Raw genomic sequence first — 12,531 nt, 5'->3', positions numbered from 1 at the left:
CAATCCCCTTCATGTATTTTAGCTTGGTCTTTAATCAGGAGTCTTTTCTGAAACCCCCGAATGAGAGAAATTACAGTGCCATAAATTTTCCTCTTCAGACAGACATTGAAGTTCTTGCTGGAGATGAGTTAAGCAGGTTAATTTGAAGTTGAGCCTTTCTGATACATGAACCTTGCAAATTGTTTGAAGCATCTTCTCTGCCGGGTGTTGTAGGTTACAGATAATGCAGTCATTGAGTTGCAAATCTTCCCTGGATGTGATTTAATGGAGATTTTTAAGAACTTTAATTGTTGAAATGTTGGGGTTTTTTATATGTATTATTTTTACTTGGACAGAGAGTTTTTTATTTTAATCTTGGACTAATTGATAGATCGTAAAGTTCATAGTTCCATTTAATTTCCTCTTATGAAAACTTCCCATGCAATTGTCACTCTTAAAATAATTACTAAATATCAGTCAGTGGACAGAAACATGCTTTAAAGTAATAGTTGCTTTGACAGTTTTTACACTGTGCCTGTTTCATGTAGAAAAACTCAATATCTAGGTTACTTACACCTGTAACGTTCAGCAGAGCTGATGCTTAAAACACTAAGTGATGTTTTGGGAGATTTGTGATACTGTCAGTCCTGATTTGATGTGGGCTTTAGTTGTGTTTGGTGCTGTAAAACAGACATTTTCTCTCCTAAAACTTCGTAGAATGCTTTTGAAAGTGAATTTTTGAGTGGCTTAGAATTCTCATCACTTAGCTTGTCAAGGTGGTATATTTACATTTTGAAACAAATCTCACTAAAAGACTATCTGGGCTTTACAGTCAAGCACTTCAAAAGCCAGTTGCTTTTCCATTCCCTGCTGCAAACTCTCAGATTCTTCACCAAACGTGATGCAGTTTGGCACTTGAGGTGACTGCTTGTGGGGGCAAAGAGAAAACAGCAACAAAAAAAACCCCAAGCAAACAAAAACCCCACAACTGGCCAGAGGGAGTGGATTTGTGCATCTCCTTCTCCTTGACAGAGAAGATCAAGTGAAATGAGTCTCTGACTGTGCTTTGCTGGAGACTTCCTGCATAATTTTCAAGGAAATTGCTTAATCCTTTTTGTATTTCCAGTTTTTAATCTCTTAAAATATCCAGTTATTAATCTCTAAAATAAGTAAATACCTCAGTCACATTTGGGTGGTCAAAATGAAGTTAATTGTAAGGAATTTGTGGTTCTTGAAATAAAGGTAATTTTCGTGGCACACTGAATAAGCAAAGTCTGTGTTTGTAACATCTCTGTAGGCAAAGTAATGTTCTGTCATTCAGTAATCTTTTTTTTCTTTTTACACTGTGACAAACTAAAGGGCAAAAAGGGATATATTCTGGCTGAGTCTGTGCATTAACACAGGCTGTGGAGCTTTGACAACCTGTTCCCGCCTCAAACCTGTAATTCTCCAGTCACTTAGAGCATAAACATGAGCAATTTTTGTTATTTCTCAGAATTTGTCATCTGGGTAATGCTCATCCGTTTTCTTAAGCAGTTCATACACTCAAAGATTAATCATTGACCTTGGGAAATACTTCCACCTGTGTAAAACACCACGGGGCATGTGAGATGTTGTGGAACCATCCTGTCCACAGTGCATATCCCTACCTGCTTTACCAGTAAGCCTGGTACCTTATCAGGCACGAGATGGTCTGACAGATTATTGTAGTCATTGAACTCTGCCTTAGAGACAAAACCCCAAGGAAAACAAACAGGGAAACGACCATTTCAGAAGTGCCCATTCAGGCAGAAATTTGAAATAATGTGAGATTGGTCGGGTCTCGTGCACCAACAACACGAGTTGTGGCAAATTCAGTTGCTGGGCACTTAAAGGAGTTTTGAGATTTGCATACCCGACAAGTTTTTTCATGGTAAATGCTGTATTTTTTGCTGTTCAACAGAGGTATTCAAAAAAAAATACTGTCTTTAGTTTGGGGAGTTTGTTTTTCCTTACATAATTTATAATCCAAAGGTCAGAGAAACTCTTTTTTTTTTTATATAGGGAGGGATAATTCATCATCTTAAAGGGTACCTGGGTAAACGAGCTTCCCAGATTAAAAAATAGCTTTTCTGAACACCCCTTTTCCCTCTCCCATCTTTCTTACTCTGGCCTGAATTACCTTATCTTTGGGAAGGATTTGTCATTTGATTTTAGAAGGAAATAAATCACGTGTGGAAGCACCTCCCTTTCTTGCTGCTGTGGGCCTTTAGATGCCTGCAGAGACTGTGCCCATCTGAGGGCAGCTGGAATTCCAGGAGAAGAATCCCACACTTCGTGTTGGGAATGATGGCACAGACACAGCAGGGCAGTTCTGGTGTGAGCTGACCCTCTCTGGCCAGTTCTCTCATTTCACCCTGGTTCTCTGGATAAAAGGAAACCAGAGCTGGTCTCCCACTCTAACAAATTATAAGAGATAAACTGTGGGAAGTTCAGTGAAATGTGCTGCAACTGAGAGGAGGCTTATTGAGGGTGAAAGTAGTGGCTGGGGAAAGATGTTCAACCTTGATGTAACTTCTGCCTTTGGAGCTGCTTCCCACTGAACAAGTGCAGAGTGACCAAAAAGATCAGAAACTGCACGTTAAATGTAGCTTTAATCCCCAGTAAGGGAAGATTTTTAAGGTATAGTTGTCCTTTTGTCTTTTATCCAAATGGCTTGCAGTGCCTTTGTGCCTTGCTGTCAGTGTCAAAGTGTAAAAGGAGGCAGCCAGGAGGAGTTTGATTTGGTGTTACTTGGAATTTCATTCTTAAATTTAATTTGTCAAGTAAAACTAGTTTTTAGTGTTTGGTTTTTTAATTTCTGTTAACAATTGCTTGTTTTAGTTGTTGAAAGCTAAAGAAACCTTTGGCCCTGTGTACTTTGAGTGTAATACACAAAATGTTTTTTAATAGTGTGGGGGGGAAAACGCTGTTTGAATAATAAACTTCCTTTCTGTAAAGCACAAAATCCATGGATTTCCTTATGGAAGGCTGTGGCCTGGTTCAAGTAATCCAGGATAGGCTGTATCCATTCTAACTGGCCTATTCTTGGTTACTTGCACTGGGAGACAACCACAACTGTGTGACCCAGCACGAGGAGGCTCGAGGACGTGTGTTATTTTCTGCTCAGAAGATGCACCAGCCCACGGAACGGGAGATCACGGGAGTTGGAGTTGTCCTGGGCAGATTTTTTGGTCATTACTTGGTAGATTTTGTTATTGTAAAGCGTGTTTCGGAAGGCAATTCTTTGTGTCCCGTTTAATTGATCAAAATGGAGCTGGGTTTCTCCTCTGGTTTCACAAACCCTGAGTCTCTCTGGGTTAAGACTGCTTTGAGGTATAGAAAATTTATGTGGAAATACAAAATGCTTGGGAACAATTAAAGATAATTACTTGTGTTCTGCCATTAGCAGCTGTAAGAATCCTGTGAAAACATGCCTACTGCCTGATTTGTGCTTAACATGTTGAGAGTAGGGTTCATTTTAAATAATAAAAAGAAGACAGTATTCCTCCAAATTCTTGCTGTGATAAGGAAGAAATTAGTTAACACACAATACACAAAAAAATTGGAGGGATATATATTTTTTTTAATGCCCTAAAGACAGTATATAAATCTCAGAAAAATGCCAGGAGCCAGTTAGTCTAGAGACTTAAACTGAAGCCATCAGGCAACAGAAGAAAAAGCCAAGCCACAAATAACCAGGCAGCATTGAGATTCAAGTCCAGCCACTAACAAAGTAAAGGGGGAAAAAATTCCAAATGAGGAGGAAGAGGAGAAAAGAGCTGCACTGTCAGCTGAAGAAAGCTTTTTATGTGAAGTAAACCAAAGAGATTTTGTAGCCCAGGATACCAGTACACTTGGAGTTGCTTCCAGGGGCTAAGTAGGACTTCCCAAAGAAAACTTGAAGGAGAATAACTATCCAAAGTATTAAGATATGTTGTTCTGCCAAAGAAAAAAAAAAACAGTGTTGTTAAAAAAAAAAGGGGGGGGCGAGGAATTAAGACCTTTTACAGAAGGAAATAATTAAAGAGAAAGTTTACTGAGACTTCATCCTAAGAGATGACATTATTGATCAGGCATTTAACATGGGAAGCAAATCTGTTGGCCAGATCCCAGCAGGGAAGATTTAAGGCAAAAGAGCAAGAAACTCAAGGAGTGGAGGTTGTGGGTGCCCTTTGGTGGAGCAGGAGATCTAAACTGCAGAAGGGGGACAGCACAATTTAAAATGCTGTGTATTTACAGCTAAACACTGAGGAGGTGCAGCATTAGGAGACCTGCAAATAGCCAGAAGAGCACTTCCTGCAAGGACTTGCCTGCAAATACAGCACAAGCCTGTGGTTTGGGAGCTCTTGGGCTGCAGCTCCAGGGTTGATTTACTGTGTGCTCTCCTTATGGAGGAGGTGGGTTATGTTGCAAGCAGCAAAGTTCATATCCTTGGCAGGGAGTTTGTAATTACATTCCAAGTGGAAATACTTCGCCAGCACGGGCATAGATAGGGATGGAGAGCAAAGAGGAGTCTTCTTTTGCTGTGGCTGAAAACACTGGGCTTTAGAAGGGAAATGAATGTTAAATTCCAGCACTAACTATCTAGTTAAGACTCTGGAGTGCCCTTTTTGTGCCCTCAAAAAAATAATTTAAGGCTAAAGAATTAAAAACTTCATTATTAAGGAGTAACTTGGATCCTGCTACCTTTCTTCTTACAACTGGGAAGTTGGATAGTCTCTGGGTGCCCAAAAGCAGGGGGACTGCAGCTGTCTTTTTATCTGTGTCTTTAAAAAATTCAGAGATAGAATTTAGAGAGGAAATACTACAGAACAACTTTGTTTAGTAAGAATTAATGAAAAATTAATTGCATTGTTGTAGGGGAGGAAACTACTTGGTTTATGCCTGGTGGAATACAGGAAACATTGCTGTAATTATCTGGAAAGAGTGGTGTTGAAGTACATCTGTTAACTGTCTTTAATTCATAAAATGTCACATTTATTTGATGGGTGAGGTGCTGCTGTTGCTGTTTAAAAAAAATGTATATGGGTTATAAATTGTTATCTGTATCAAACTTTGAATGTAATGTTTATGAGGCCAGAAATAGTTTAGATAAATTTCATAGGAATAACTTAAAAAAGGTCAGGGCTTCCTGGTATGATCTGTATGCTACATAAAGTGGAAGAGTAACTAACATTTCTGATTTAGTCATTGAGGTGCAGCTCCATCGTATATGTTGTTAATAAAACTTTGCTTTCAGATTGAGGTTTTCGGTTTCCAATTACACACTTTTTTTCTTTTGCTGGAGGCTTTAATTGTTACACTTCAGTTCAAGCTGCTGTTTCTGTATTTTTCTCCTTCAGGCCTTTTCTCTGGGTATCTCCATTTTTTTACCTCTTATTAATATGAAGCTAGTAAAACACATAAAATTAATCTAGTTTTACATGTCAAGGAAGGAAATTCCTGAAATTTCAGTCAGTTCTATGCCAGACTTCTCCACTTGAAATTTCCAGTATTGAGGATTATTTGCCAAACAAAGAAGATAAAATGCTGCCAGTGTTTTCTCTCAAACTTCTAATCTAACTGCAAACAAGATAGATAAATATTTTTTAAGCAGACTCCCCTCTTCAGCTTCCCAGTATGTTGTGAGCTACTTCCAAGCTTTCTGAGCAGCAGTTATCTTATCTTGGTATTTTCTCTGAATGCAAAATCATCTTGCTTGCTCTGGAAAGAGAGGCAGGGAGGCCCTAATATCTGCTAATCAGGTTGTTGACAGTAGGCAGCCAAGCTGCCTGTGTGGATGTCAGTGCAGAAAGGCAGTACAGCATTGCTGAGAGGATCTCTCCCAAGAGGAGAGAGATCTTGAGTATTTGCCATCTTTAGGGCTAGCTCCTCGTAGAAGATGTTGCAGACTTTGTTTTGAAAAACAGCATTTTTAGACATTCTGTGTGGTGCTGGGAAGGCTTTTGGTGAACAAAGCTCCCTGCAGAGCTGGATGACTGATAACTCTCCATGGTGAGATATGGTACTTAGCACCTGGAATTTAAAAAAACGAGAGAATTAGCCACAGAGAGAAAACAGCTCCCTGTTGTGCAGTTCCTGTCATCACAGAGTTTTCATTGAATTTATTCCCTCTCTAAAGCTCTTCAGCACCGAAGGCACCAGCACCAAAATGGTTTTTTGGTTGAGAGACACGAATCCTCGTTCCTTGAGAAGGCCTCCTGTCTCTCTTTGCCTTTAATGAGATTTTTGCAGAAGCATCACTCCAGATGATGCACAGTGTTTGCAATGGCATAATCAGCATGGGGCTTGGCAGCCTGTGCGTGCCAATCTCTCATTATTGGATCTCTACTTTTATCTTGTGCACTTCTTTTTTTATTTTCAGCATCTCGTTTGAACTGCTTCCCTGTTAACTTTTTTGTTTCTTCAAGTGTTGGGGTTGCAGGAGTGGTTTGGTTTGGTTGGTGGGTTTTTTTTAATTTTCCTTGAGCACCATCTGACCTAAATGTCATTATCATTCCAGGTTTATGTTTTGAAACGACCACATGTGGATGAGTTTCTTCAGAGGATGGGAGAGCTCTTTGAATGTGTACTCTTCACAGCCAGTCTAGCCAAGGTTTGTTCCTCTCCTCATCTCATTAACCTTTTCAGTGCTGGTCAGTGGACTTTTTGGTTGGGTTTTCTATGGATAATGATTTCCACAGTTTGGTACTATCTTAATTTTTCCCCTTCTTTTCTGCTTCTTTGTCTGACAGTGTGTACTTTGTCTGCTAGTGTGTGGGTAAGTGTTTCCATGGTAACACCATCACATATGGGCTCGTCTCATAATGTAGCCTCCATGCATTGCTCATGATGCCAATATGAAAGGCTCACAAGTTACCATGGTTATAGTGAGAAATTAGAACAAATAGTGTGCGAGTAAAGCAGCACATTAAAGCTGGGCACGAAATAAAACACACTGAATTAAACACCATCCACACCAACCAGTGACTCAGAAATTTGCTGAAAATTGGGAACACGTCTTTTTTTTTTTTTTTTTTTGTTCTGTCAAGGTGCAATTGCAAATCTGGAGTTGGAAAATGAGACTTTTTTTGCAAAGCCTGAAACGTCAGCAGGAATATTTTGTGCCCTCTGGTCTGCAGTAGCAGTAGTAGTTTGTAGGTAGTTTTGTGGTAGATGTTACAGTAGTGGACTGATCTTAAAATTCTTCACCTTCAGTGTACTGTATTTGTGGTGTCTTGTTTGTAAAGTTATATTGGTTGTTTCTAAATAATGCTCTAGCATGGCAAGCTTTTAGTGCTACCTAGTGATGGTAGAAGGGGGCAGGACCCTGATCTGTAATGCCTTCCTACCAGAGGATTCTACCCTGAATTCTCTTTACCGTGTTCTGTTCAGTTGTGTTGTAAAAATCCTAAATACTGCAACAATTTTGTACTGAAGTAAGGTGTCTGTTAATTTTTCATAGTCTGAAGATGATTGATTTCAACATCAGTTTTTTTTCTCAGTTTAAAATACAGAAAAAAAATATAACAAAATGGTAACTCCTGCCCTGCAGTAATAAGTTACAACTACCTCTTTCAAGTGTCTGGTTATTCATGTTTTGGTTTATTTGGACACTTTTTCTTGGTCAGTTTATGTCAATTGTTGGATTCTAAACTGTGCCTCACCTCAAGTATCATCTTATGTATAAAATGAGAATTTCTCTAGTACTGTGGTATTTTTCCTAATAACATCTTTGTCTGATCCTCTGTGGCCCAGTTATGCAATTTGGCAACCTTAAGAGTCTTACTGACCCAGTCACTCCAGGGGCATCACTTGGAAAAGCCACATCAGGCTCAGATGTGTTCCTTACAGTTTATATTTAGAGGCACATGGAAACAAATCAGCTGTGGAAATGCTTCCTATAGATTTTCTGTTAGCACTGGCTGGTTTTACAGTAATGTTAGTTGAGATCTCTGGATCCATCAACCTCTGGAAAACTCTTACAGTAACTGTAAGTTGACCCTAAGAATAAAACCTAATCAAATCACAGAAAACATCAGAGTGCAAGTTAGCCTTCTGCAGAAAGTCCTCCTTTTGCATTATCTCTTTATTAATCACTTCAGGTTGGCGGCAAGTAAGTTAATTAACGAGGAGCAGGGAAGAAAACGGAGAAAGGGCATTTTGTCTGAAATTATTTTGTGTCCCTCCTTCGCCTGACTCTGTGAACCAGCCTTATCTGTATGCTGCTAACTCCATGTTTCTGACTTCTATTTTTAAGTATGCAGACCCAGTGGCCGACTTACTGGATCGCTGGGGTGTGTTCAGGGCAAGGCTCTTTAGAGAATCCTGTGTTTTCCACCGAGGAAATTATGTGAAGGATCTGAGTCGACTGGGACGTGAGCTGAGTAAAGTTATTATAGTAGATAATTCTCCTGCATCTTACATCTTCCATCCTGAAAATGCAGTAAGTATTCAAAGTACTCGAGCTTGACTTCATCTTTCTGTTCCTTGCCCAGACCTTCTGATTCAGAAAATAACCTTTCAGAGCCCTGCCTTGTATTAGTTTCTGTATTTTCTTAGGCTGCAGGTAGCTTCTGGGATTCACTGCCAAGTGGTGAAGGACATGGGCAAACTGATCTTGACAGCGTGTCATAGCCATGGCTGCTCATGTGCTTTCAGCTTTAGCTTGTGGCATGAAGTCCAACAGTTCTGAGAAATACCAGGTGGTGGGGAACCTGAGGAACTAACTTAGCTCTAAAAACCAAACGTGCCCTGCAGCACAGCTTTTGTTCTTTGCAGTGGTGATTACAGACAGAATGGTTTGCTCGAACAACTTCTTGTACTCCCATCTTTTTTCATTGTGGGAATGAGAATATTTATTAGGCAAGAAGAGTGAATGTTCTACTGGTTGCTGTCTGAAATCTGTGTTTGCGGATAAGGGAGAGAAAAAAAGTCAGGATCCTGTTGTGTTGTTATGGTTCTCCTTCAAGTGTTTTCGTGATAACTCCCTTCATAATTAGAAATGTTAGCCAACAAATTCATCAGGTTTTAGGAACAAGAATAAAAGACAAGCAGCATTAGTACTTCAGGGGACAGTAATTAGGAGCAGTGTGCGTTGTCAGCGTGTGTTTGGTGGCTCCAGGAGCTCGGATGGAATGGTCTGGCACTTGCTCCCTCCATTGCTACAGATGCTGGCAGCTGCTTTGTAGCTGCCAGGATAGAAGCTGGAACTCCCTTGCATCTACTGACTTTTAAACAACCAGCCTGTGCAGTGCCTTCTTTGATGTTTTTAACCTGTCGTCTTTGTGAATTGTTAAAATTAATGTAGGAAAATTTTTATCAGGACCACTGTTTTCCATGGTCCTGCCTCTCTGGAATAGCTTTTTTTTTTTTAACATGAGCTGTTTATCTTGCAGCAGGCAGCTTTCAAGTTCAGATCCTAAAACTGTGATGCCTCAAGTGATGTGGTGAAAACATTTCTCTAGTTGGTGCCACACGTGGTTTAAAGTTGCCATTTATAATAACCAGGAGCTGAAGCTCTAAATTTATGTTCATGATTAAAATCAAAAACCTGATCCAGATCATCGTTTGGTATCTCAGAAATCAGTGCCAAGAAAATAATGAGCTGTAGAAATTTGGGAGATGAAGTTAAGGGCCTTGTCAGAGTGGTTTATTCATGTATAGAAAAGTGCTGCTAGCGAACTGATACTCGAGTCTCTGCAGAAACCAGAGCTTGTAACAAGATCCAAGATAGTCTTTAAAAGACCTCAGTGCACTTCCATAGTGAAGATACACATCCAGCCCACATATTTAAGAAGGGTTATTACATGCATTATTTTCTGAACCTGTTCTCTAGGTCTAATATTTTAATCTGAGCTCTGTTCTGTACTTGCTGTTAAATATTTCCTCCAAACCCCTCGCCAGAAGGGGTTGTTGCTGCATTCCTCTGTCTGGTGACTCACACTGATAATTCTTAGAGGGAAAAAAAAAACCCACACTTGCCTGTAAATAAACTGTCAGTGCAGCTTTATAACCTGTGTCTCCCTTCCAGTCTGTTCTGGAATGTTAAGGAGGCAGAGCGAGTCGAGCTGCCCAGTGTGGGGTCACGTAGGTGACCTGGACATGCAGGTGAAGGTCAGCTGTCCTGCACTTGGCTTTGGGGTTGGGGTTGGGTGCTAGAAAACATGGGCTTGAACCCGGTGCTCCACCTGAATGCTAATGATTAGCAATTTGCCTTATTGCGATGATGAGTGTTACAGGACACCCACACAGGCAAAACTCACGTGTCCTTCACATCATGAAGCCCTCTCAGTGTTTGTTGGTTGCTTTGTTTCAGGTGCCTGTGCAGTCCTGGTTTGATGACATGACAGACACAGAGCTGCTAGATCTTATTCCTTTCTTTGAAGGACTAAGCAAAGAGGAAGAAGTTTACAGTATGCTTCATAAACTCTGCAACAGGTAGCCCTTAACTTTGACTGACTTCTGCTACTAGATTGCAGTAGAGCCTGTCTCCATCTTTTTCAGCTCTTTCAAATGTAAGCTTTGGGGAGGTCACCCCTGTCAGAAGTGCTACTCTTGATCTTCCTGTTACATTGGACACGAAGGACAATCATGAGTGATGCTCTTAAGCCTTCAGAAGCCTGACTCCTAAGGTCATGTGTTCAGACTACTTTTTTAAAGGAAAAAAAAAAAAAGAAGCTATTTTAAGTGGGACTCTTTTAATTAATTTCATAAATGGACATCTTTTACTGGATCAGCTTTTCTTAAAACATGCCAAAAAAAAAAAAGAAGCTTGTATTTCAGCAGTTGAATTTCTCTCCCTTTCTTCCCCTCCCACTATGCAGACAATTTTACCCCCCTGCTTAGAGCAGTTGACCTGACTCTGAATTTTTTCTTACAGAATGAAGTGCCTTTTTGAATGTTATTTTAAGATAAAAAAAAATTCATTTTTGTATAAGACGTATTTCCAGACATCTTTTAGTCTTGTATTGTCTAAATGCTTTAAAAGGAAAAAAGGAAAAAAATTTTATAGAGCACTGTAATATATAACAAAGGAAAAAGTTGAAACCAAGATGCTGGGTTCCTGTCTCCACAGTGACATTAAGTTGCATTACACTTTGCCACGCTCGGAAGGTTCGGGCGTTTCGTGGGAGGGGTGAATTGGGTTCATTACATGGTTGTTTCACCGATGATGATTTTGGGCACGGTTTGGAACATATCTGCAGTTGTTTCGAGTGTCAGGGAATGATGGAATTGAGAAAACAAGGTGGCTGATAGACCTAGAGCACCTTCTCTTGTAGACAGATGAAATTCTGTTGTCTCTGCTTACGCACAACTGCCATGCCTCTCGATTTTCGGAAAACCATTATCTCGGGAGAACGGGGAGGAGGAGATCTATTTATTAGTTTAAGATTCTTTTCTTAAAACAGCCCGTCTGGGTAAGCTGGATCTGTGTTGAGCTGTTTGGAGTACTTTTTTCTTTTAATTGCTGCTACTGTATACTCACCAAATGGAGTTGACCATCGGCTGTTATACTGTTTTTGCCACTGTGCCTGTGCTATGAAACATTTTCTGTAAGCTGCAAACTTGGGCAATAAATAAAATGCAGGCTTCATAACCCACCCCCATGGATTAATCCAATGGTATCTGAAATACCAGAGAACTCAGTTAAAGGTGACCTGTAAAGGGCATTTTTTTAAATTTTTTTTTTTTTTTTCAATTGGGGTGAAGCCCTCTCCTTTTGTTGGTATATAAAAATGCAAAAAAGCATTTTGTTCACATCTCTGATTTGTATTTCTTTTCCCCCCAAGCTGTAAGGTACAGATTGGGAGCTGTATCGAGCTTTGCTAGAAGGGCACAAGTTACTAGCCTAGACTAAAATGGCTCCTCTGGCTTTGGAGTTGAGTTAGACTCATCTCTGAGTCTGAGAACCTGCTTAGCATCTTCTGCAGTGTCAGAGGTGCTTTTTCAGTTGAATAACTTTTAAACATTTTAAGCCTTTGAAGAAAAGGCGCACCTTTTCTTTCTTACTTTTTCTCCCCCCTTTCCAGTGTCACCTTTTAATTATCCTCCACCCCAGAAATCTGCAAACATAAAAAAGTGCAGCTGTGTTTGGCTGTCATCAGAGAAGACTAAATGGACTATTCGGTGCTTCTAGTTAGCCTCGTGCTAAATTCTGAATTGCAGATCCCCTTTGCCTTTTCTCTTTCTTTCTAAAAGTCTTGAAGATTTGAGGGGGGGGGGGAAAAAGACAAAAAACCAGCTCTTTTGCAATAGACTTGGCTTGTGATCCTCGTCTAAAATCATTGGTGAAGCAGCTTAACAACGTTCATAGAAGGGCAGGCAGTGAGTAAGGTTGTAGGTACAGTATAAAAGTGAGCAGCTGTGCTCCAGCTGTGGCTGCACCCAGGGGTGTTGGAGGCAGTCCCGTCACACTCTGTGTGAGTCTGTAATGGCATCACCGTTTTGTTTCTTAACCAGCTGGCATTACCTTAGTACTGTACAATTCTGTGCCACAACGAAAGACAAAACCGTCAAATCTAAAATTTAAAAAAAAACAAACAAACAAAA

General features: G+C 40.1%; 1 protein-coding gene across 4 annotated transcripts in view; it reads left to right on the top strand.

Moving 5' to 3' along the window:
* Positions 1-12,199, top strand: part of CTDSPL (CTD small phosphatase like) — a 77,647-nt gene extending 65,448 nt beyond the window's left edge. For all 4 annotated transcript variants that reach the window (XM_051768413.1, XM_051768416.1, XM_051768415.1 and 1 more), the window contains 3 exons: positions 6,503-6,595; positions 8,240-8,425; positions 10,298-12,199. In XM_051768413.1, coding sequence (XP_051624373.1) covers positions 6,503-6,595; positions 8,240-8,425; positions 10,298-10,423 — 405 coding nt within the window. In that variant the 3' untranslated portion in view covers positions 10,424-12,199. The remainder of the gene's footprint in view (positions 1-6,502; positions 6,596-8,239; positions 8,426-10,297) is intronic.
* The last annotated feature ends 332 nt before the right edge of the window (positions 12,200-12,531 follow it).

The sequence above is a fragment of the Manacus candei genome, unplaced genomic scaffold, assembly GCF_025592945.1.
Source record: "Manacus candei isolate 608988 ecotype Guabito, Panama unplaced genomic scaffold, ASM2559294v1 h1tg000094l, whole genome shotgun sequence".
In the NCBI taxonomy this organism is placed as follows: Eukaryota; Metazoa; Chordata; class Aves; order Passeriformes; family Pipridae; genus Manacus; species Manacus candei.
Note: the sequence above shows the minus strand (reverse complement) of the source record. Positions and strands in the feature narration are given on the sequence as shown.